Source organism: Colossoma macropomum, unplaced genomic scaffold, assembly GCF_904425465.1.
Source record: "Colossoma macropomum unplaced genomic scaffold, Colossoma_macropomum, whole genome shotgun sequence".
NCBI lineage: Eukaryota > Metazoa > Chordata > Actinopteri > Characiformes > Serrasalmidae > Colossoma > Colossoma macropomum.
This window is the reverse complement of record NW_023494784.1, coordinates 19,990,197-20,016,775: the sequence shown is the minus strand read 5'-3', so window position 1 is coordinate 20,016,775 and position 26,579 is coordinate 19,990,197. Positions and strand designations below refer to the sequence as shown.

The 26,579-nt window shown below is 38.7% G+C and overlaps 1 protein-coding gene across 1 annotated transcript in view; it reads right to left on the bottom strand.

The window, feature by feature from the left end:
* lrp1bb (low density lipoprotein receptor-related protein 1Bb) overlaps positions 1-26,579 on the bottom strand; it is a 401,537-nt gene that overhangs the window by 235,854 nt on the left and 139,104 nt on the right. Inside the window, exons 4-5 of the mRNA XM_036590747.1 lie at positions 6,998-7,117; positions 4,755-4,883 (exon numbers count right to left, since the gene is read on the bottom strand). Of these exons, the coding sequence (XP_036446640.1) occupies positions 4,755-4,883; positions 6,998-7,117 (249 nt within the window). The remainder of the gene's footprint in view (positions 1-4,754; positions 4,884-6,997; positions 7,118-26,579) is intronic.

Genomic DNA, 26,579 nt, shown 5'->3' with positions numbered 1-26,579 from the left:
GGGGTGGTCTCTGACTTCAGCAGAGTACTGAAAAGTTATTATAAACATATTTGATTACTTACATATGGTGCAAACTCCTTAGAACTAGGCCTCTCTTGCCTAATAGTTTAATATCCGGTTATTAGCAAACATATATTTGAGAATTAATGCATCTTTTCAGTTGCAACTAAAGAAAGTCAAGAAAGCATTGTTTATGTCTGGGCATATGTTTTTATTTTGCCCAGAGTTCAACAGAAACCATAATTTATCAGCAAGAAGTTCAACTTAGGGCCAGTACTGTAATAAATGCTATAAATCAACTTGTCTATTTTCAAAAGAACTAAAACTGAACATCATCCCTCAAGATCACGTCGCCAAGGCTGGCAATTACTCTCTAAGATAACATGGAGATTTTTTCGCTGGAGCACTCTAAGTGGCTGCCTCAACATTTCCACCCAGACACTCATTAAGATGGCAGCGTGCCAAACAAAAGAGGGAATGTTGTATCTAAAGGAATGCTTGACTAACAAGAGCCTTGACAGGGCTTGCTTCTGTCCTAAAGGAAAAAACTAAACATTTTTCTGCTTCATTTTAAGGAATATGGCTATTTTAAAGGGTCACTGCAGCATTAGGCATAAAATAGACCGTGGGTGAGATATATAGCAAAAAATTTAAAAATAATGCGAGAAAATGAAAGCAATAATGACTAAGCTAGGTGGCAATTACCCGCAAAAATACCTCAAGAGTACTGAATCATGTGACATATAGAACTGCTGTGAATATGAAACTTCCATTCTGTTTTTATTTTTTATTTCATTTTCACGAAGAGATATAAAAAAAAATCTTATTAAACATTCACTTCCTTAATGGGTTTTTCATACTCTGCCAGTCCCCATCTGATGGCCAGGGAGTGGGGTTGCTCTGAAATTTATATGCATGAGCTTTTATAACTAATGGAAACCCCATAGTTATCCTCGCGCTACAACCTCTTTCTGCTAAATTAATATTAATGTGGGTGAGCTGTGAGTTCAGTTAAGTTTATGGGTAATGATATTCAGTTTATTCCTCCTAGGAAAACAGTCACATTGATTAAAAGCAGGCCTGATGCTACATCTACCAGCAAGGTGTGCTGTGCCTTGCAGCTATTTCCCATTGAGTGTACTGTACCTTAATCCCCACTCAATTTCCCCACACATGTGCAAACTGGTTCCAATGCACTGGACCAATAAATATACAAGGGCACTTCATCTTTTCTTTTTTTTTTAGGTCACAAACTCCTGCGCACAACACAAGCATTGTGGTTTCACAAGCGCATATTGTGACTTATTATTCATGATTTGTGCCGTGCTTACCATTATTCATTTATTCAGAGATGGATATTTACATCAGAACAAAAAAACACACAAAAAAAAAGCAAAAAAACACAAAACGTCTGCACCTGACATATGGGCCCTGGAACCAAGGCGTTTTTCTTTGTAGGGCTGCTGAAAAATGCATGGAATGCTTGGAAATGGCATGAGGCAGCTCCATAATCACAGTAATTAACTTACTCTCTCTAACCTTTACGAAAAGCCTCGCACTAATAATGTTAGCAGGTGAGCAACACAACAGGCCACTCAAATCCATTCAGCCGAGCAAACAGTGGCTAGAACCTAACAATCCATCACTGCCCTGAACAACGTTTGGTCGCCTGATTAAAAACTACCAGCAGATATTAGCTAAACTAGCTCGTAAATCCATCTAGAATTGCAATCGGTGGTTCCTCTGTGAAACCCCCATTACAAAGCAGCAGATTTAATGATAAACTTGATTGGATTTCTGACTCACGAGGAGGCGCACTCCCAGGCAGGTGCCATTAGGCATGTAATCATTGGGAGGGTTTGATAGAGATAGAGAATAGCTGTCCTTCAGGCTCTCCTCTTCATAAAATCACTCTGCACTTAATCCTCGATGTCTGGCTTATCTCCAGCCAAAGGCTCCATTATCTGTCTCTCGCCAGAGCAAAAAACGATGCCAGCAGTGTGGCTCAGACCGTACCATAACTCAAGGCATTCTCACTAAATGCAATGAGAAAACATTTACTGACAAGAATGCTGGATTACATTGTACTGCATGTTTGGCATAGGCCGCTGAAATAATGCATACATAGGGTTTCAAAACATATCTTTTAGTTATGCAGCATATGTTACTTACTTATGCTTGTTGATTCTGGCTCAGCTGCTTTCCACAGAGGAGTTTTGTTTATTCACAGTTGTACTATATGGCCAAAAGTATGTGGATACCTGATCATCACACTTACACTATATGGACAAAAGTATTGGGACACACCTCTTAATCACTGACTTCAGGTGTTTCATTCAGTCCTATAGCCACAGGTGTATAAAATCAAGCACAAAGCCATGCAGTCTGCCTTTACAAACATTTGTGAAAGAATGAGTCGTTCTGAAGAGCTCACTGAATTCGAGCGTGGTACTGAAATAGGATGCCACTGTTGCAACAAGTCAATTTGCAAAATCTCTTTCCTCCTAGATATTATACAATCAACTGGGAGTGGTAAAGTTACAGAGCAGGGTCGCTTAGTGCTGAGGTGCATAGTGCATAAAAGTCGCCAAAGCTCTCCTGACTCTGCAGAGTTCCAAACCTCCTCTGGCATTAACATCAGCAGAAAAAAGCCAGGAGCTTCATGGCATGGGTTTTCCATGGCTGAACATCTGCATGCAAGCCTTATAGGGCTCTGCACAAGCCACTGAAGTCCCTGCACACTAAACTCATCAAACCATCTCTTTATGGACCTCACTTTGTGCAAGGGGGTACAGTTATGCTGGACAGTGTCCCCATGCACAAACCCCTACTCCATCAAATTTTACTGTTGTCAATATGCATTCCGGGAAGTAGCGATCTTGTGACATCCACCAAACCTAAATTTGTCCATTATACTACAAGTAAGTGGATTCATCACTCCAGGGAACACATTTCGAACTGCTCCAGAGTCCAGTGGTGGTGTGCGTTACAACTCTCCAGCTGATGCTTGGCACTGTGCATAGTGATCTTCACTTCATTTCATGAAGCTCCTGAAGCACAGTTTTTGTATTGACATTGCTTGCAGAGGTAGTTTGGAACTCTACTGAGCAATGCAACAGAGGATAGATGTTTTTTTACAAGCTTCGGCACTTGGCAGCTACACTACGGCTTCATGGCTGAGCTGTTGTTGCTCCTAGATGCTTACATATCACAATAATAGCATTTACAGTTGCCCAGGGCAGATCTAGCAGGGCAGAAATTTTATGGACTGAATTGCGCCAAAGGTGGCACCAGACATTGTAACCGACATTTAAAGTCATTGAGCTCTTCAGTTTGACCCATTCCACTGCCAGTGCTTGTCTATGGAGATTGCATGGCTATTCTTGTGTTGTCTAGTTTCTGCCATTTTGAGGACCAAATCAGGGAGTGACCGCGCTAGTGTGACGCCTTCAATTGGCTGTGCTTTGTGAATGATTCACCTGCAAGATGCGACTGAAGCCAAAAAAGACGAGAGACTACACAGACCTTTAATTCAGTGTTTTCAAACTCTAGGCTAGAGCACCCCCTGCACTGTATGGTTCAGTGTTTTTCTCTGCTGTGCACACCTCGTTCAGCTCAAGAAGGGATTCATTAGTTAATAATATAAGGTATTTTAACCTTATTATGCAGTGCAATTATGCAGAACTGCATCTAGGGAACTCTGCACTAGATTCACTAGCAAACTTACAAAATCACATCTGTCGAAACACAATGTAGATTTCCGACCCAAACGACATTGTCTTACATTCTCCATTCAAACGTCATTTTAATCTCCAGAAACAGAGAAGTAAAATTATACCCGGCTGTTTGCAGCTCCGTTACGGGGACAACTGTCTATCTCTCGGCTTATAACATTAGCAAAAGATATCTAAAGGCTAGCATCGTTCACCTCCATATTAATTAGCTGATGTGGCCTTACCCTTCCTATGATGAGAGTTTTGTCTCCTCTTTATGCAACACCATGGGACCCTTTACCCGCCCTATTGTGAAGAGCTGGTTGGCTTCTGTGCTTTTAAATGCTTTGAGAGACTCTACAGAATAGGGAGTGTGTATGAGATAAATATATGTCAGCAAAACAGAAATTTGGTAGCTTTCTGCCAGTTTAAGTAGGACCAGGAGTTCAGGGGGACCAGTATAAGGATATCTATTTTATGGACTTTGTCAAGGTAAAGTTTTTTTCTCTTCCAAAGTAAGGTGACTGCAGAGCAGTGAAGCAGTGAAATTTGGTTCCAAATATGGTGGCCACAACAGAAAAATCATGTGACTGAAACCCTAGGATATGCTTGACTTTATACACCGGTTAGCAATGAATGTGGCTGAAACACTTGAACTCAATATTTAGAAGAGGTGTCCACATACTTTTGGTCATGTAGTGTAAATATCATTTTTAGGACAAGAGATGTTGCAAAATACTAGTAAAAAAAAATCCTGTACTGACAATCATCTACTGGTTCCACATCATTCCTGCACTAAATCAATTCACTATTAGATGACTGGGTTACAGTTAAGTTACATCAGTGCTGTAATCCCAAGCTTCCAGTGTCTATTACAGCCAACCGCAAGCCTACACAGATTCATTGTACTTCACTAGTGATGACACATAAGGTGACACTGCTTTGTTTGCGCTCCCAGCCGCACATTCATAAAAGAAAAAAGACTGTGTACATAAATTTGAGAAGTGCACAACGCTCCAGTCATTAATTCATCATGCTTACCCTGTTTGGCTTTGCAGGAGTGCCGGTTGGACTGCAGGCTGTACCCATCTGTGCAGCCACAGCGATACGAGCCATAGGTGTTCATGCAGGTCTGGCTGCATGTCCCATACGCCGCACATTCATCATGATCTGCACACAGAGGAGGAGTCTCTTATGACAAATTAGGTGTGCTCAAACATGACCCAAATACATAAAACCCGCTTAATGTGGCCTTGCTGTGGCTTTTTGTAAGTGCCGTCTCACATCACTGGACCTGTCCTGCCATGCAACAGAGTCTCCAGAGTTTTGCCTGTTTAGAAAGGAGCACAGTATAATCTACCAATATGAATTCACTGATTACTCTCCTCTGATTTGAAAAGCTTGAGGAGTAGAGTGTATAGAATTGGGGCTAAACTGTAAAAACAATATCTGTGAGCAACTGCTGCTTATGTCAGTTAGATTTCTGTTGTAGTTGACAAAAAGTTATACAGTGTCCTTTTAATCTGCAGGATTAAACAGCTGTATAAGTTTCAATACCCTTGGTCACATTATGTGTTTGACTGACTAACTAAGTGAAAATAAAAATATACCCTCAAAAGGAAACTAACATAAATATGACATTTTCCAGCATATTTTTGCTATGTCTATTTATTCACTGAATTTAAGATCTTGGCAAAAATGAAACATGAAATGTGCCATGACATTTGCACAGGTCATATTTTATGTTGTATCTTTTCCAATATGTTAAATTCAGCAAATAAACAGTAATTAAATGTGCAAAGGTGTGTTGTCTAAAGAGGATGTGTTAACTTCTCACTTAGAAAATCAACAAAACATAATTTGACCAGGGGTGCCCAAACGTCTGGAACATAGCTGTAAATGAAGAGTTCTTCAAAGACATAAAAGAGCCACATTTGAATCCCTCAAGATTATTTTAAAGGAGGTTTCTTTAAAGGAATATTCCAGTGTTTTGCAGCCTAAAGTCTTAAGACAGATGTCTAACTAGACACATCAGTGTGTTTAGTTGGAGACAACACATTTTGAGTTACTTTTAACACAAAATGTGTTGAAATATTTCTGTGCCCAGTTATGAATAACACATTCTGTGTTACTTTTGGAACAGAATGTGTTAAATCAGAAAACAATATGACACAAAAAGTGTTAAAACAGGTAACACAAGTAAGTGTGTTGCTATTCAACACAACACTTTTTAGAGCGTAATCTCTATCTGTTGCAATTATAGTGTACAGAACGGAAAGCCCTCAAAACGCATTGCTCACTGGCTTCCTCTATAAGCGTCATCAGGTTCCTGTTTACTAAGCACAGTGAACGCATCTAAATTATTGTCTGTTCTTCAGCTTTAATCAGGCCTGAAAAGACAGCCCTGGGATTCAGCCCCATCCTAAGTCTGAAAAAATTCTGTCCGAAACTGACCTAAACTGGCCCATTATAAATTCTTCAAATTACCATGCAATGACAACAGCAGCTGTCATTAGATCATGGACTAATAAAAGTAAAAATAATTTAAAAAAGAATATGATATAATTGGTTAATCAAGTGTCCAAAATTAAGTTTAAATTTACCAAATGTATTCATCAAGCAGTGCTTTTGAACAACCCAAAGATTTTTTTAGTCTAGATAAAGTTCCCATATTACATGGCTTTATTCCTCCCATTTTCTCACAAACGTGGGCCTCGAGGATCTCAGAGTTCACTTCACTAAATTCACGGGTGGGTGACCCTAGCATGCCAGATTAAAATGTTTTAAAAAGTAATGAAAGCAGAGAGGGAGAAGAAAGTAAGCAGAAAAATTAAACCTGAGTAAACGCAGGGTAAAGTCTGTTCAAAGTGGGAGACGAGTAAAGATGAAACAAAAAAGGTGAAACCAAACGTGAAACTTGAACCTGACTCGAGTCTGACACATATTTGGGAAATGCTGTCTGAACTCGACTGATCCTGATGTGTGCAGTTGGGACCCTTCAGGTTCGGACAAATATTTCAACTATGGTCTTGTGGATATGAACACTAAGCAGCATCACGGCCAGGAAACATCATTTAGACCAAAGCACCACCACCCTCATGCAAATAAAAAAAGGGTTCATCTTTCGAGAAGTCAATGCCATGTGTCAAATAAAGGCAAACAGAAAGTGTGAAAAGACACCCTGGAGACAGACAGCCCTTGCTCCCTCCCCTTCAGCCGATCCTTCATCGCACAAAATGACCAGCGCTTGAAGGCTAGAGTTGATCGGTCCTGAGGAGGCGTACCTCTGCAGCTGCGCCCATCCTCGCCCACCTCAAAGCCATCTGCGCAGAAGCAGAAGGTGCCGTTCCTGGTCATGATGCAGCCGTAGCGGCAGTGCAGCTCGTGACAGGCTGACAGGAGCTCTGCAGAGGGAAAGCAACACAGAAAAAAGAGGAGAGGGAGGGAGAGACAGAGAGAGAGAGAGAGAGACAGAGAGAGAGATGTAAATTGCTTTTTGATTTCGCTCTCCTCGAGCCGCTTCCTCAGCCATCAGCGCCGCGATGTGCGGGTGTGTGTGCTGACAGTCCTGAGCCGGAGGCGGGGATCAATACCGCTGCATGCAGCAGAATCAGAGAGGTGCTTCAGACAGAAACAAGGCAATGAAATTACAAGAACACTTGTAACTGTTCATTTGAAAACTCTGAAAGTAAAGAAGAAGCATCACCCTCTTAAATTGCCTCTTAACTCTCGAAAACTTTCAAAAGCGTGCCTTCTGTGACCCAATCTGTCACCCTACGATAAACGTATTGCTTCTGAATCAACATTTGCTTTCATTAAGCTCTTTCCTACTTAAGCACTCATCTCTGTAGCTGAGCAACTACTCTGGAACAACAGCGCACATATACTATATCCAATTAAAGCATTACAATCGTAGGCCACTAAAGGAGCACCCACACAAGCAGACAATTTTCGGTCCAATATGGCCTGCTGTTATTGTTCAGTTTTTGTTGCTGGTGCTTGGCAGGAAGCAGAAGTGGCATCTTTTTTAGAAGACCCATGTGACTCAGTACCACTCAGGCATAACAAGCTGCTCAACTACATGGGGATTTAACTCTCAATACGCAGGCTAGAGGCTCAATAACCGATTAGGCTTCTGCAAATGTTCAAAGGTAGTAATGCTCGCTGGCAGAGGGGGAAAAAAAGCCTTCCAATCGCTTAAGCCAACCAGAGTCAAACCGTCATGTTACTCTGAAGGAAAAATTACACTGAGCTTGTAACTACAGTACTGTGTAAAAGTCAGGCCACCCTTGCATTTGTTTAATTTCCAGATAATATGCCCACTGAGAACAAGTTATTCATCTTTCAGTATCAGAGAAAAACAGAAGTCATATATTTAACACAAAACCAGTTATCCAAAAGTCTGCAACACTAAGTATAATATCTTTTTTTTCTATATTTGTCCACACTTTGCCTTCATTACAGCTTTATTTTTTTTTTCTTGGGACACTTGTTTTCAGTATCAGTCAAAGAAACCACCAGGAATTTTTTCTATGCTTCTTGACAAAGTTCAGTCTTAGAAGTTTACCTTTGCACAGTACTGTAGTGTAGTGTATTGTGTATTTTCTGAATATATATATATATATATATATATATATATATATATATATAAAGGACTATGGCACAAACTAAACATGCATTTTATCCAAATCATCTCAATCTCAAACAATACTTAGTAGGTTTCTAAGTTGAAAACATTTTCCAAAAATGAAAAATGGCTTGGGTTATATTGCTGACGCAGTTGGGCTTTTGTGTAAAGTCTGATGTGAAGATTACAAGTTCTGGATGTTGATGTGAAGCATTGCATATTTTGTCCAATTTATGTACAGTACATTTGATTCAGTAAACACAGCAATCTCCTACTTAAAAAAAGTTCTTTCAGGTTGTTGACTTTTTTTTTCTTCTTCATGTGGCAGCTGTCACTTTCTTGGTATGGTCTCTTTGAATATGAGTGTAGCAACCAACAATTATATCCAGAGCTGCAGAGCTCGCAACAAAGGACACATCAACACATTTCTGAAAACGACTAGTTGGCATACAGTAAAATTTGTGGCAGGTCTTGACAAAAGCAGATGCTCAGACCAATACAGCAGCTATTGTTTATCAAAGTGTTACTGTGGGTGTGGATTTAAATGTGCACTTACAAATTATAACAATGGCTACAAATGTACTAGTTTCAGGAAATTAATGTGAATGTGTGACCAAAGTAAATACGATATCAGAATCATATCAGCTTTTTTATTTGCTTTAAAAAACACACACACATGCACACACATAAACCTTGTATCTTCAAAATGATAACTTCACAGGAAAAGGAAAAAATCTACTTATATTGTCAAACCTAAATATCTGTCTGATACCTGTATATTTCCTAAAATGTCTGCATTTCATTCATTTTACTGCATTTTTAACACTACAGAAATGTTACATTTCTCTGCAATGCTTATCACTGTGTGACAAATTCTACATTTTATAAATGGTTAAGCATCGGTATCAGCATCACTAGATATGTGCATGACAAATACTGGATATTGACATCGATCTACAATTCCCATATATTAATAGGTTCAGCTCAGACACTTGCTAAGCATGTCCTCCATTTTGGAGGTTCAGTCAGAGACATTACAAAGAAGGATAATATAAGGGGTTTGGTTCAGTGCTACTATACGAAGCCCCGCAAAGTTTTGCATGCAAAATTCATTCACTCCAGAAGTCTGCCAAATGAAACTGTCCACTCTGGTAAATTCTGTTGAAATTAATATTAATTCACTCATGAAATTCAGCTGACAAACGTCTCTAAGAAGATTAAATTCTGTCTTTTTTTAGATAAGAGCACCTGCAAAATGCTGTAATGTAATCATGTCTATTCTTTTCAATAACTAATGAAGTATAATAATAGATATGGCACAAATGTATTACCCAGTGTTGATATCAGCAGAATTAATTCAATCCAGCAACAAATCTAGTCTGAAATTGACCTATAAATACCAAAACTATGAAGGAAAATTACACTGGGCTTATAGCTTACAGTACTGTGCAAAAGTCAGAAGCCACCCTTTCATTTGTTTAATTTCCAGACAAAACGGCCATTAAGTACACTCTCAGAAAAAAAGGTATGAAACTGTCACTGGTGCAGTACCCCTCTTGTCACTGGGGTGGTACCCTCAAAGGTACATCTAAGAACCTAGAGTCAAGGAACATGATTGTACCTTAATCAATTGAAATTATATTTTGTTGTATTGTATTGGCTCCACACACCCCATCTCATCTCCAGGCTTTTTATTTTACTGTTCTGTTTTAAAATATTAGGTTATGAAAGGGTACAAATGCATATCTTTCTCCAGGTAAAAACTTATTTAAGGTGCCCAACTGGACCTTAAACCCACTGTTGTACCTTTGAGGGTATGTTTACATTGTTTGTACCTTGATGAACAAAAAATATACCTCCACAAAACCTTTAATTCTAACAGTGTACAGGTTATTCGTTTCTCCCAGCATCAGCGTCAAAAACAGCAGAAAATATATATTAACAGAAAATGAATTACACAAAAGTTGCAAAGACAAGAAGTTGCATGAATGTGTATTTATGTTTTCTCTCACAGCATTAGAAACATCCACCCTTCAATATAACATAGAGGCCAAAAGAGAAGACTTTATATTTTCGCTTTTTGTAGCACTTTAAAAGGAACTAAAGGCCAAAGAGAAGATGTGGACTGGGCGTTTTGTAGATTCAACAGAAGTTCACTTTCATTGCTGAGCAATCAGCTATCATGGCAGTAAGGGGGTTTTGTAACATGCATTTTATTTTTACCACTATGATTATTCCACTGGAGAGAAAACATTCTGTTTCAGAGATTCTGTTATCATTATCTTTCTCATATTTGATGGCAGCTCATGCTCCAGTCCCATTCCTCTCTCCAACATCCCTCTCCAGTAAAAATGTGGACTACTGTTCTCCAGCACTTTCAACATCTCTCCTTTGTGTTCCACAAAACCGTCAGAGCACTTCTCAGCAAGACAGAAAGAGCCACTTCAGACCATTCCTCACTGACAGTAAAACATAAAATAATAAAATAAAAAAACCCAGCAGAAAAAAAGCTCCCAGATACTTTAAAGCATTTTCTACCTCAACTGCCCCTAAGTGCTAATGATCGCAATGTATCTTGCTAACAGGAAATTTTGTTATGTGTCTTCTCAGGAGGAGAAGAAAGTGTGGTTTTGTATCTCACATCCTGACACACAATCACAGAGGATATAAATGGAATATATAGACATGAATATTAGTAAACAGAGACAGTTTTCTAGCCACAGATCACAAACTAGGAGAGTGAATAAATCATTTGCATATAAAAGTATATGGAATGTATCACTGAAGAAAAGAAACCAAAAAAGCACTGGCTTGAGAGGGAGGATACAAAGACATTACAGTATTTCTGGCAAGCAGGCTTTGCTTAAATGTCAACAAAAAAAAATACTGTGTTGTGATAGATGAGAAACTTCAACATGAGGCTTAAAAATGTGATGCGATCACAAGCACTTTACCGCAGCAAAGCAGCTAGGAACTAGTTCTGATCAGCTTAGCTCTGCATTTTAGATCATGAGGCAGAATGTATTCAGTGTGCATTTTCAATACAGCTCCCTAAGTGCACTAAAACGGCCTCTAAAGAGAATGAAGGATTAACTAAGATATATCAGAGGCAAGACTTTTCTAAATTAATTGCTCCATTTCTACATTTAAGCAAAAACAAAAATGTCAGGAAAGTTCAGCGTTAATCACTGGTGTAGCAAAAATTATTAAGCAGATGGTTTAACATAGTGGGGTTATGTTGCCCTCAACAAAGTAGACTTGGATTAGACTGTCCACCAGCGCAAGAATACCACATTATACCAATAAGAGTCCTTGGGCAAGACTCCTAAAGCCACACTCACACTTGACCTTTGCCTTGTGAAATCAGCATGACCGAGGCTGGACAGAAAGATCGAGGACAAAATAAAATCCTCCATATTGGTGAAGTTAGCAAGCAAGCTAACTCCATAACTAATCATGAACAGTACAAACACAGATGTGAACATACTTATATTCCCATGTTAACATTGTACTGCACACTCAACAAAATAAAAAACAAACAAAAAAAAACATTAAAAAAAAAAACAACAAAAAAAGTACATAACTGGCAATGCTGGCACAAATTCATTACCAGTGTTGGTATCAGCCCAATGTACTGAATATTGAATCAGATATTGGAGGAAAAACAGAATTAATCTGATCTGATTCGGCAACAAATCTAGTCTGAAATATCACAGAATTGCATGCAACATAACAGTAATATACAGGGCGTCCCAAAAAAAAGACATCATTTCATACTCTAATAACATAGCCAGTTCTCCCTCAAATGATCTCAAATTTTAACAAAATGTGTAAAAACTAACCAAGTTTAATTTTTAATGTTTTTTTCAGGTTGAAGAATGGCGTTCACTTGAAATGAAAAGGCATTTTGTGTGTTAGAATATGCTCAAACACAGTCAAACAAGAGTGTGCAGCGTGCATTTTTGAGAAAATTCAATAAAAATGCCCCAACTGGAAAGCAGATTTGGACATGGCACAAAAAATTCAAAGAGGAAGGCTGTCTGTGCAAGGCAAAGGGATCTGGATGACCACCAGTATCGGATGATATTACATTTGTGAAGCTTTGTGAAATCGGTTATTAAATCTACATCCCTCTGAATTTCGAGTTCGAATTTTGATAAATAAATCTTGTATTGTTCAACATGAAGCCTATTTAATTTCATTTGCCTACATGTAGTTACTCAGATATTCACATCTCAAATGATGTCAATTTTTTTGGGACACGCTGTAATTATACCAGACAATTATACACTCTACACAACACAGTGTTGCACACTGATCTGTAGCAAAACAACTGGAGGTAACTGGCATGGTTGGTAGCAGTGGGGTGATTTCTGTGTTCAGCTGTGGTAAGCCAAGAAGCTAACATCATAGCAATCTGGCTACCATAAACAGCAAAATCACAAAAGTAAAGATAATCCACTCTCCTGACTGTGTATCTCGCTGCTTCTCTTATGTCACAGATATTATAAAGGAGTATAATATAATGTTGCTTTCAAGTGGTCTTGGTTTTATTGGATGAATGTGTTTCACACCAGGAGGCACCACATGAATGCCCTTTGTAGGTGGATGATGAAATCGGGTAAATCACAACTTTCAATGCAGCAAGAATTCACTTTGTTGAGGCAGCCCTATTTTCATTATGGCGGATGACAGAAGCGAAAAGCCAAACAACAGACAGCAATCAGATAAACTGTACACATATAATAAAAGCTAGTGTGACTGGGCCTTAACATTACATTCACCTACCTCTCTACGAAGATTAAACTGTATCTCTGTGGATGAGGGCGCTTTTAATGTAAGCCTGTCTACCCACATTTAGTTAATTTAATATAATAATAGAGATGACTTCAATTCATGACCAGTGTTGGTATCAGCCCAATATACCGAATATTGAAACTGAAATTGAAGGAAAAACGAAATTAATTCGATCTGATTGAGCAACAAATCTAGTCTGAAATATCACAGAATTGCCTGTAAAGTAAATAGGTTAAGAAAATTAAGTCCAAGAGAGCATAATTGGGTAGGATGACTCTCTTCTCCCTCCACCACTCAGCAACATTAGACTATTTAAAATAAAGGAACTGTAATGCTAGTATAATACTTCACTAGCCAACGTTTGCTATTTTGGCAACTCAGCTTAATGCTATTCAACGTGGGCATCTGTCAGCTGACATAATTTAGCATTCTCCTCTGTTGAGCTGTCCATTGATGTTGCATAAGTGGCAGTTTTAAAACACGTGGTGGCTGGGCTTCACATATCTCAGAGTTAGGATGTGCAAGCCTTCACATGCTTGGTAGCATCATGGAATTTGGGGAAACATAACTAGTGGTTGGAACTACCAATGACAAAATTGGGGAGAAAGTTGGGCAAAAATAATAAAATATATGGTGTCTGTTCACTGCTGTGTGTCAGTTTGTAAATCTTAAAACAATAAGTCAGAAGCGTTGGGTCGGATTTCACAGATTGTTGACCATGTTTATGTATTAACATCACATACACAGGCCCAAAAAGTAGGTGTGGCACAATGTTTAGTTCTCAAATGCAAAAGCAACATTTTACAGACAAAGATATGATGATGATGGTAGGTAATTCACATATATCCTCACAAAACACGTCCTCCACCAAGTGTAAATGAGTTTTCTTAAAACACTTCTTTGACGCGCTCGCAATCGTCAGATTCATCCCCTCGGGGAAGGGGTCCAAAGCACAATGGCATAACAAAATGTTCTTCCACATTTTGCATGCAATTACACCTCTCTACCTGAGAGGTCTCCAAATCCCCAAAACTTACACAGTGTAGCTTTAGGTGAAGTAAAATAGGTCATTTTAGACCTCCTTTTTAAAGAAAATAAACATTAGTCAGGCTGATATTCAAGGTTTCAATATTGGTATTGGGAAAGAAAACTTGGTTTTGCGCCTTCTCTTAGTCAACCACTGCACATCGTCATGACTCCTTCATAATAAGCAGCAAAATAAATGTTCAGTGTCGGTTTAAAAGCAGTGTGCCCTTTGCTAGGATTGAAGAAATGCTGCAGTATATTCTCTGATCCTGCTATCTGTGCCTCCTAAGATGTCAGGCCAGCACATTCATGTTTTTTAATTGGCATGCAGCCCACTCTGAAAAGACAGAGCACACACAATACCAGTAGACAGTGAGCAGCAGATATTTAAAACTAATCCTCATATCTACGACCAAACAACAGGCACGCGCTCTCCTGACCAGACACAGAGATATTCAGATAAACGTGCACACCGGATTGTTCGGCATAAGCTGCTTCACTGACTGCCGAAGCACCACAGGAAGCAAGCACACATATGGGCCGAGGAAAAGTATGACAGAATAGTACCAGACACGTAACAATGACTTGTGGGAGTAATATACACAGAAGAGCTTTTGTGATTTATCTTAATTAAAGAGCACTAGAGAAGGAAGAAGAGGAATAATGCACTAAATACAAATTTGTAGCATTTTGTATTAGTGGACTACTTTATCTCCTCCAGGGCCTCTGCATGGGAGATGTTCTGCCACACCACATCAGACAATAACTTCAGTCTTTAAAACAAAGACTAAAACACCTCCATTTGAGAAGGCGTTCTGATTTTATGAACTACAGTTAAACTAAAGCTACAGTGGGCAATGGGGTGCATATGGGCGAAGTCCTTGTATTTTTCGTAAACAAGACCAACTGTCTCGAAAGCCACTTCAGAACCCTGAAAAACAGGCAATTCACACAGGAATGTACATGCTTCTTGCTGACCTTTCCTTCCCAGTTTTCTCCCTAGAATAGTCACAGCAAATTCCCACCTTGCAATAGGTCTCCTCAATTGACCACAAGCCAGCAGCCCAGGAAGGTGAGCACTAACATGCTTTCACCATAGCATGTGCTGCTTTGTGGGCTTCCAGCCACAGTACTCGGACCGCCAAAAATTGTCTGCACTCTGAAATCAGGTCCTCAGCAGGTCGAGATTTCACCCATTTGCTGACTGAGAAATGGTGTTCCCACTTTACAAGGCTCAACTGACAATAAACCCACATGCACTCTTAAAGGAGACAGACCTTGTTTACACCTTGTCCTTTCATGTGTCTTGAGAATCAGGATTACATCTGGATGGAGATCCACATAAAAATGCAGGTGTAAATGCACAGAAAGATGCATTTAAAAGAGATTTGAATCTTATTACTCAAACCACTCAAGGAGATGGTCTGAAATGCATTTTAGCCAGAAGTGTAAACCCATCTGTCTCTCCAAGCTGCATTAGACAACCGAAACCCCAAGATTAAACCCAAAACTCAATTGGATGTTTTTCCCCACCATATGCCTCCCTCTGCTGTTCTGCATATGCGGGACAATAAACACTCCCTTGTGAGTGCCACTTGACTTGACTCAGAGGAGTTTCTCCTCTGAGTTTTTTTCAGTAGTCTTTATCAGCCCTAGCTAGTAAAAATAGACAGTTTGGTTAATCTTTACTTTCACATGTCGTTTCACACTGTCTCACTATGTTTTAATGCATGTGGTTCATAAATATATTGAATCACACAGGAGACTAATTATTCTAAACAGTCGTCGTCTTGTAAATATTGGTCTAAAGCTAATGTAAGGAAACAAATAACACCATGAAAAAACATTATTTTGAAGGTGGCAACCATTTTTTGAAAATACAACAGGATAAATGAAGAACATCTCAAGAGATTGGATGCTGTATATGAGCTGAACAGTACTTGTGCATTAAAATGTGCAGAATTATGTTCTCGGTAGAGGATGTGTAACTTATTTTTACTTTAGAAAATCAACAAAACATATAATTTGACCAAGGACACCTAAACGTTTCCACATATTTGCAACTATGTACAACTGCATATGTGAACTGGCATGGAAAGTGCAGTTTTGCTTGAAAGTGCTTGAAATTATGCAGTTATGTCTACTGTAAAATTAAAGTTCCTGAGCGGTTCTTGGTTGAAATATTGCATAAGCAACATTTATTCTTAGTTATTGTGATATTGAGAGATATAGAGAGACAAGCTAAAACAAGCTAAATCAGGTCTGTAAGACATTCTTTACTCAGACTAGCTCAAGTAGCATGGGTTCATTAACACTGTTAAGGTAAACTTACATATCATAATATGTTGTGTCAGTTTGGTCACTACTGCCTAGTACTAATGTGGAGGTTCTTTTATGGCATTACTTTCAAGAGTGTACATTCACAAGTGAGACAGAGTGAGAAAGGGAGAGAGAGAGAGAGAGAGAGAGAGAGAGTAATGTGACATATCCTAAAAAACTCACATAAACAAAAACATTACTATGATAAAGCTGACACACAGCTGATCACGCTAAGAAACACAATTACCAACAATACTGACTCATGGGTTCTTTTTACTCCTTCAGTAAAATCAATCTGATAAACCTGCAGTAACACCCAGAGAACCCAAACAGTGAGCAGAAACAATATTCTGCTCTTCTTCAAGCACTGTGTTTACTTCAGTTAAAATCTATCATGTATATGATGAACAACACCTAAAGAACAATAAATCTAAAGTATTTCTAGTGCATCTGTTGATACATGTGGGCTAGTTCTTCATCAAGGAGAAAACTGGTCTAGGTAGACTAGGAGTGGATCTCATGTGGATGTCTTTTACTAAAATATTCTTCAGTACACACTCTACTCTGTGTATTCTCTTTCTTTACAAGGCTTTTGCTGCTGCTGGAAGAGATGTTTACTAGACTCAATACCTCATTCCCTCTGTTTGCCAACAGTAGCGTAGCGAACAGTGACAGAAATATTACAAGAATGCCAATGCAATTTACATTCTTTACACAGTCAATGCAGAAAATGAGAAGAAAAGCACAGCAATTACAAAAGAAAAAGTCAATATTGCAACATACAGTATGTATATGATGTATATTTTTAATCCATATATATTCTGTGTGGGTTTCCTCCCACTGTCCAAAGACATGCAGTCAGGCCAACTGGACATGCTAAATTGCCTCTAGGTGTGAATGTGTGAATGTATATGTCTGTCTGTCTGCCCTCCAATGGACTGTGTTAAGGTAAACGGTACTAAACCTTTCCTCATAGCAGGCCAGTATTGTTAGTGGTTATCATCCAATACCTGTTAATCAATACTTCTTTAGGTTCATTCGAGTGTGCTGGTGATGAAATTTTAAAAGATCTTTGTGATGGCTTGGGCACTGAGGAGGAATCTGGAGCCATATACATTATTGCTGTCAGAACAGAACCTTGTAATCTTGCAGGAGAAAGAAAAAATATTCTTAACTTGTAATAGAAGTTAATGTAGTAAAATCCAATTGACAGTTACATGTACAAAAAAAAGCAAATCTAAACGCCAATACTCACCCAAAAACTACATAAAATGTCAACAACTTAGACCAATTCAAACAAATTCTGTGGCATTTTTCCTTATTATACTATAAGTAGTTGTTGGACATAAATGAGTTAAGTACAAACCAGTCTCCCCTGAGATGTATGTCTGAGCACTGCTTATATAGTGAGCATCGTGAACATTTTCTTTAGTCATTTTTAAACCTAAGGCAGAACTAAGCCACTCAAATCAGAAATCACATTTGTCCATGTCCTAATAGTGTTACTACTCGCTCCCTCTAGCTACACACACGACCTTTCAAAGAGCAGCAATCAATAGGTTAAACAACCACAAGTTCAATAATAGAAGAACAGTATACACTGAACACAGAACTGTCGTTCCAAAGGAAGAAGGCGGTAACTGTGAGCAATAAAGTAGCCACCACAGCAGTCATGTATAACCAGAGGTTATTAATAATGCACTGTAAAAAATACTCTGTACATTTTGCCAGGTAGTCACTGTAATTAATATTTACAGCACTTACATTGTAATGTTTCTTTACAGTAATGATATAATGTACTATATTTTATATGCCATACAAAACTGTGTTTTACAAGTCTAACAGAAAAAAAACTGTTCTGAATATTGTACATTTATACCAACATATTAGGAAATGAGTTAATTAAATACTTTTCAAAGAGTCAAATATCCTGACAAATATCAGTTGTTTCAATTCAGTTAAAAAAAAGCTATTCTTTTAAAAGCTGCCAAGCTAACAAGCTTAAAAACAAAAACAGTTCAAAAACATCATTAAAAGATTAATCTACTCTTTACTTTTGTCTATTGACTAAAGGATCCAGAGAAAATGGGTCTCCTAACAACCGTGCAAGAACCAGAAGACCACCAAAACTGTCACCATCAGATAAACAGAATTTAAAGCTTTCATCTTTGAGAGAGAGGAGAAAATCAAGCTCCACTGTTGCTTCAGATCTGAAAAAATCCACAGGTGCTTGTCCATCCTTCCACTGTGAGAAGACAATTCAACACTATGAATCTGAGATGTGAGGAAAGGTTTTACGGACTGACGAGTCTAAATTTGTAATTGAGATTACTTGGATTATATTGGAAATATCCCTGCAGATTTCTCTGAAAGACAAAGTCTAATGGAAGCTAGGAGACTGTTATAAACGCTTATGTATAATTATCTCTTGAAAAGGTGAATTTTTTTAAACAGATGTTTCAACCACTCTATATTTTATAATCAGCCATATCCAGATCACCACCTTCTTCCCAATAAGTTGATTATATCTATAGTATGGGCCAAAATAAACAGAGACGGCAAGACTCCAAGACTGCAAAAGGAGGCCACACAGATGGTCTGGCCACTACAATAATAGCAGCGTTGCTCCTCCACCCACACCAAACTGGTGCTTGGTCATGAGAAAGGAGAGGGGGCAGCCCAAATTCCACCTCTCCATATGGACTAATTACAGGCTCTGGGGACCTCTGTGGCCTTTGTCTCTTCAAGGCCGGCCTTCATCAGGCCCTTTCACTCTGTCCTGGAGCACTCTAATTAATGTGGGACCAAATGAAGATGCTGACCCGAATGCACACTGCAGCATTGGAGATACATGTTTAGTAAGCACGCCATGGATTTGCCCCCAAATTAGCGGCTGATTTTATTCTTAGGGCTTACGGCTAGATCTCTCTGGACGGTTCACAAGCCAAGGCTCAAATATGAATATGACTGTAATTTGGTAGAACAGAGAGTACAAGATTTTCTGTAAGAATGTACTCACTAACTTTTATAATGAGACCATCTGAAAGTTAGAACTGGCAAACCAAGTATGGTTTGACCCCATATGTATGATCATGCTTCAGACCCCCTCCACTCTAATAACATATTAATTACATAGTACTAACTTGATTAATAAATGAATAATAATCCTGGGGTTCAAGCGGCTAAAACAGAAGCTGATGCACTAACTGAATAACAACACAAGCTGGTGCAGTGTTAAGAACTTTAATCGATTCTTTGAACTGACAAGAAATGTTGAATCTGATGTCAGATATCTTCAATCCCGAAAAGCAGGCTAAGCCTGCGGATTAGGCCTACGTGCGTACTGTCACGCGCTTGATATTTCCGTGACAATAGCATCAGCGTAAATCATTCAAACCTCAATTAATTTTAAAATCAATTCCTCTTGCTGAAGAAAAAAAAATCCCCAGTAACAAGATTAGATCTTGCCAGATTGTTTCCACACATTACAGAAAGAGGTAAAGATCTGACAGATGATTCAGGCTATACTGTATAAACAAAGGAAGATATCAAATATTGATTTAGTGACTTGTCACTTCTCAAATACCAGTGCCTGGGAACCAACTCCTTCTTCTATGGATAAAGATGAAACTGTCAGACTTCAAACTCCCAAAGTTCGGTTCAACTTGCCAGCTACTTTTGAATTAAATATGTTAAAAGTCACTTCTACACTTTGGAGATTCAATTAAAAGATGACATATTGTGAATCTCAGTTGCATCATTCTCCTATGCTTTAATAAACAGGGCTTTTTGGAAAACAGGGTAAAGCAGACTAAGATTTCACACAGTTGCATATTTTTTTAATCTACTGAGACACTATACAAACAAAGTTAATCAATATGACATCATACATAAGCTTCACCACAGTTAAAGGGGCAGAATGTAATACTGTTACACTGCAACTCCAATCCTCACGTCCTATTGGATTTTGTTCTTTAACTCGGTGGTTCTCAAATGAGACTGCAGGGCCCCCTAGAAAGCCCACAGCGTCACTCCAAGCTGACCCGAACACATAAGGATAGAGGAAAAATGTGGACCTTCGGTGTGAGATTCATTGCTTTAGATTGGTGTGAGATTCATTTCTTTAAGTGACTGAAATCCTGTGTTTAGATATGCAGTGGGCATATGGTTATATCCTAAAATGATTGTTTATGTTTAGAATAGATGAGATGGAGAAATTAGATGAGTGCTTGTAGAACTTAAATCCTTTAATGCGTTTTGCTCTCAGTCTATTAGGGGTGCAATGCAATGGCACTGTCTGTCTCAGTATCTGTTTAGAGCTCCAAATATCTGTATCTCTATCTGCATTTGGATTTAAACCAAATTTTCAGACATTTAAAGTTGTCAACATTAGCCATCTGATGATATTTTTTATCAGATTCACTTTAGTATTTGGGTTTGTTACGTTCTGCAAAGATTAAAAAGGTTTGCCGGACTTTCAGCAGAATCTACTATAAAGCAGGGACAGAGTATTGTGGCTACACAAAATAATGGCATATCATTATAATACATTATGATATTCCGGTAAGATTCTAATTTTGTAAAGATGCAGGACGATGAAAAATGTGTGAGATGAATGTTCAAGTTAATATACACTGATGAGCCAAAACACTACAATGGTATTAGAAAGTAAGCGAACAGCTGGTTCTTGTAGTCAACATGTTGGACTTGGGAGAAATGGGCAAGCATGTAGACCTGAGCGACTTTGACAAGGGCCAAATCGTTATGGCCAAGCGACTGTGTCAGAGCATCTCCGAAATGGCAATTGTGTGGCGCTTCTGGTCAGAGCGGTGAGTACCTACCAACAGTGTTCCGAGGAGGGACAAACTTTAAACCAGCGACAGGCTGTTGAAGGCTATCCTGTCTGGTCCGAACCCACACAAAGGCTACTGAGGCACAAGTCACAGAAATGTGTCACAACACACAGTGAATCGCACTCTTATGTGTAAGGGGATTTGTAGCTGTGGACTCAGAGTGCCCATGCTAACTCCAGTCCACCATTAAAAGTGCCTATAATGTGCATGTCAGCATCAGAACTGAACCTTGGAAGAAAGTCGCTGGTACTGATGAGTGCTATTTTGCTCTTTTTCCTTTTTTTTCCAAAGTGTTGGCAGCAGGATGCACCATGGGAAGAAGCCGGTGGATCGAGTGTGATTCTCTGGGCAACGTTCTGCTGAGAAACCCTGGATCTGGCATTCATGTGGATGTCATTTTGACATTAGCCACCTACCTAAACAGTGTTGCAGACCAGGTACAGTTGGCAGCGGCCTCTTTTAGCAGGATAATGCACCCTGCCACACTGTTCAAGAATGGTCTGAGGAACTTGACGAAGAATTCGAAGTGTTGGCCTGGTCTCCAAATTCCTCAGATCTCAAGCCGAGTGAGCATCAATGGGATGTGCCAAAACAGCAAGTCCGATCCATGGCTGCTCCACCTTGAAATTTACAGGACTTAAAGGATGTGCTGCGTCTTGGTGCCAGATACCAAAGGGTACCTTCACAGGTCTTGTAGAGTCCATGCTTTGGCAGGTTGGGCAGGTTGGCTTTGGCATATCTGTAGGATATTCTTCGGTGTAAATTTCAATTCGTTTTAATTGGAGACCCAAGCAGGGATGGTTTTGTTTTGGAGTTTAGTAAGGCAGTGTTTAGTAAGGCAGTGTTTGGAGCAAACCGCAGTATGAGCGGTATGGGTCTAAAAAACAAGTAAGACATAAGTTGTGACCAAGTAGGGAAAATGGAGATGTAAATGGGAAAAAATACTGTGCCTCCTACTGGTATATGTGTTTGTATCTGTTTAGAACACATTACCAGTTCATTACGAATAATGCATTATTACAACTACATCCCCACAATCTGTGAAAGATCGCCTCACTGCTGCTCACATGATTCCTCTACCACAGTTGACAGAAAAAAACAGACAGCAATAGAGACAAGACAGGGGAATTTTCCAGCTCAAAGATCACAAAGCATTCAAAGATTTCAAAGACTATAAGCTTTTGAATCTCCTCATTGTCTTGCTTTCCCACGCAATATTAAGTTTTACTTGGCAATTCTGTATAGTTAACAGTAAGACAGGTTCTTAAGGAATTCAGGCTGATCAGAGAGCACAACTTCAGTGCTCTTTGTTGCATTCCTCATGTATATCGAAGACACAGTAAGCCGGTAAGCATTTTCATTATTTTATTGAAATGAGGTGCTCGACTTTCACGTTCTTCTTATTGAGACAGCATGAGCTCTGTTCCACTGAGAGCAACAATACGGTCCACCTCTTCATTTCGTGATTGTACAATGTGAGATACAAACCCAGACAAAATCAAGTGTGCAAAAACACACAGAGTCCTAAATGGCATTCTAAACGGCACTCTATTTCATTATGTGATTACGGATTTAATAAATATGGTAATGGTTTGTGTTCAGGTTTGTGTCTTTATTTATTTATTCATTCATTTATTTATTTTTTAAATGGGGAAAAGAGGCAGGAAATGACTTGTGCTCTATTCATGGGTATTCATGTTTGGGTCGGAGACCATTCTTATCACTGTTGCCCTGGCCCTGGAGGGTACTGTTTGTTTGTTTGAATTGGCGGTAATGAAAAGTTAATCAAGTGAGATAATTGAATGCTGTTGAGAGGAAAAGAGAGGGAGGGAAAGTACATGTGCAACATTGTTTTTCATTACTTTGCAAGGGCAGCATTATCTATTAATAACAGCTCCCACTGCCCCACCCCCAGCGCGAAAGGCAATCTGTATCACTATGAAAATGTCGACCTGATTTATAACAGGTTTATTCAAGATAATGTACTTGTTTGTTTGCTTGTACACAAACATGGAAACAGCACAGCTATTAAGCGTGAATGTTTTAAAATCTGATAAAGAACATTCAATATTTATTAACTTTGCATTGACGCTGGTGTACACTGAACAAATCAGAGTAATTTGCAATTGAATGTGACTGTTCTGTTTAATTTTAGTGCTAATAAGGAGCTGTTTTGCTTGCGTTTGCTCATAAAATGGGACTGGAGGAGTATTTTGTTTTATAAAATATTAGGCAAGACACAGTTCTGCAGTCTGACACTCAATAACGTGTTCATTGAACAAGTGCATTAAAACTTCAACCACAGCACATTAGGTAAAACACAGTCATGACATTACATTATAGCCAGAGCAAATGGATAACCAATTATACTCACAAAGAACAGCCTTTCCTGAAGCTCAATTGTTAAAACATCACCGTAACTCCACTGTACATGCTGCTGTTGCATGTTCTTACGTTCTAGACGAACCCCTTTGCAGTTTTATTATCTTAGCTCCTCCAAGGCGAGGGCATAACCCACTTTCAGGGGTTCAGGGAGTCAAGGCCACACAATGACCAGGAAATCAAGGCTACTTTCAGTTGAATGTGAGCAAATTGTTTGCTGGGATGGTATACAGGAGGTAATTGTTTCCTCCTGATGGGACATCTGGCCACATAATAATAAGAGCAGGAGGGCTCTGTTTCAGTTCAGGGGTGCTGGAAAAAGGCTCAGGCTGCTTCTGATGAGACGAGCTCCGGCAACTATTGGGAATCTGATTTCCAATACAAATTGTGTTTATTCCCCACAAATTCTCTGCTGTCAAGGAAAGAAATCTTAGTACACGTAATATCTCTCTCAAATGGCTTATATAATACCGCTGCGTATCCGCCATTCCTATTACCTCAAGACTACGTGCCTCAAAACCAGAAAATGAAAACTGGCCTGAACTGCACAGAAACACACACAAAAATAAAAAAGTAAAAATTGACTACAAGAGATAACAGAACCATCTAAGCATGTATTTAAGACATGATCGCAGACACTGCAATTAAAAAAGGTAGCAAAAAAGGCAACTCAAACTGCTGCACAGAATGTTCTTTCATAAACTTTCATAAACTTCTCTGTTGCTCTAAATTATTACCTTTAACATGTTTATAGGGTGAGATTAAGATTAATTATGGACAAACTACAACTGAAACATATAATCAAGATAAAAGTTAGCTATTTAGTGTTCTTACTGAACCTCATTAAGTTGCATCCGGTATCCGTCAATTATGTCTCTAGAAACAACAAATTTCACAGTTTTTGAAATTACACTGAAATGCCAAACAGGTTCTAGTTATTAACTAGGTATCTGTGTGGTACAACTTGCTGCATAACTATTTTGGGTAACCAAAATAGTAACCAAAACAGATATTAAGCACAAAGAACATTGTAAAATATCTCATTAATAGATAAATGTTTAGAGTAACAAGGCAGTACAAACAAACACACACTGAATGACAATGTAATGTCACATGTTTAAGCAGGAAAGCAAATCAGAAAATCTCTAAGTACCAGGTAGCTAACCGAAGTGAAAAAGGCAGTACAACAACACTTAAAGCCATATGAACCTTATACAGTATGAACATGTCTATTACCTGAATCTGGGCTGTAAAAGAAAGCAATTATTCTTTCTATGGTTTAATTTGGTCCTTAGCATTACAGTGAAATTTACTGTCAGTTTGTTACCACCTTCTTACTCCAAGAAAATGACCCAATTATGAAATATCTGTCCTTTATCAGCTTAATACCCAGAGTTAGATTTTAGATTTCAGTGAAATTTAGTTAGACTGTCCAGTTACCTACCATCATTTTACTCAAAACAATTACAGAGCAACATAGAAACTGTTCCACACACTTTTCCAGTTAATAGCTTTGCCTTGTTAGGCATTTTCTGTAATGTGGTCAAACTGTTAAAATTACAATCACGTTACCTAAAATAATTACCTAGAAGTAACCAAAAATGAAAACCTATGATGGTTTAGGTTTATACCACAGTGTATATTTTCTTAAATAAAACTATTTCAGATGCTTAAGTAAACCTATTTTTGTAGCTCAACAGTGGCTTATTATTCTGGGATGTCCCCTCACTTTTAAATAAGAGCAATTTTAACAACCAAAGTAAATCTTAAATATGTTTATTGTGCAAACTAGTAAACACAAAACTGAACAATATATACATATTGTGGACTGGAAAATTCAGCTTTGTCGAATTTCTCAAGTCATTTGTCTCATATCTGCCTCCCACAGATATTTGAATTTGGACAATATTACTCATTCGTCCCTCAGTACTAGTTGGTCTTCTGCTTGGTGCTTGCACAAACTCTGAGAACATTATCAAATGCAGCTGATCGAGTCTTAGGTGGAACAAGAGTAAACAGAATCACTCTGGTGTCCATGTTAGGCTAAAGCTAATTCAAAATGACCAGCCATTCCTTTATGTCAACTCCCTTGACAACAAAGTGGACTATTTCAGAAGCAACAGTCTAGACAGTAGGATGTGATTGAAGGTCTACTAAGTTTTCATTTTCATTTGAAATGTGATGGAAACATCCCTGACTCAGCTCTTCAAAGCTAAAGGGATTAACGTTAGCATGATTTGCAATCACTAGTACTTATTAGTTTCTACTACACAATTATCTGGTTAATATCTAGAACTTAGGAAAATGCAAAAGCAATGTAAAAGATTTTTAGAGTTTTAAAAAAAGAGTTTTACGATGATTCTACACTCAATCATCCATCAAGGAACATTTGCAAGTTGTGACGGCTCTTACTAAACTCAGTTATCAGTGCAGATAAAAATTTCTCACACCGTTAGAGAGCCAGGTGGCACACTGAGGGGAAAAAAGTTCTTCATTCTTCTTTACAAAAACCTTCTGCTCTCCTCCAGAGGACCCATGGCTAAAACAAAGTACCCTGAAGTCTGACGAAGGTGAAGCAGAATACTTTCTCTGTCTTCCATATGGGCACAGTTTTGTGGAACGTTCTCCTGGGATTCATTATGTATATTCATTATGAGAGGCGCAGAGAAAGTTGCAACAAAGACCCAGCTGCTACGCTCCAACTTCTCTACAGTGACCCCGATTCCTTCCGTCTCTCCGAGTGTGTATTCCGTAGGTGGGTGTGTGTGTGTGGTGAGAAACACATGCTGTATGTCCCAGCCTGAACTGCACAGTGGCCCTGAGTTACTGATTCAATTATCACACTTCATTAAGTCCACCCTG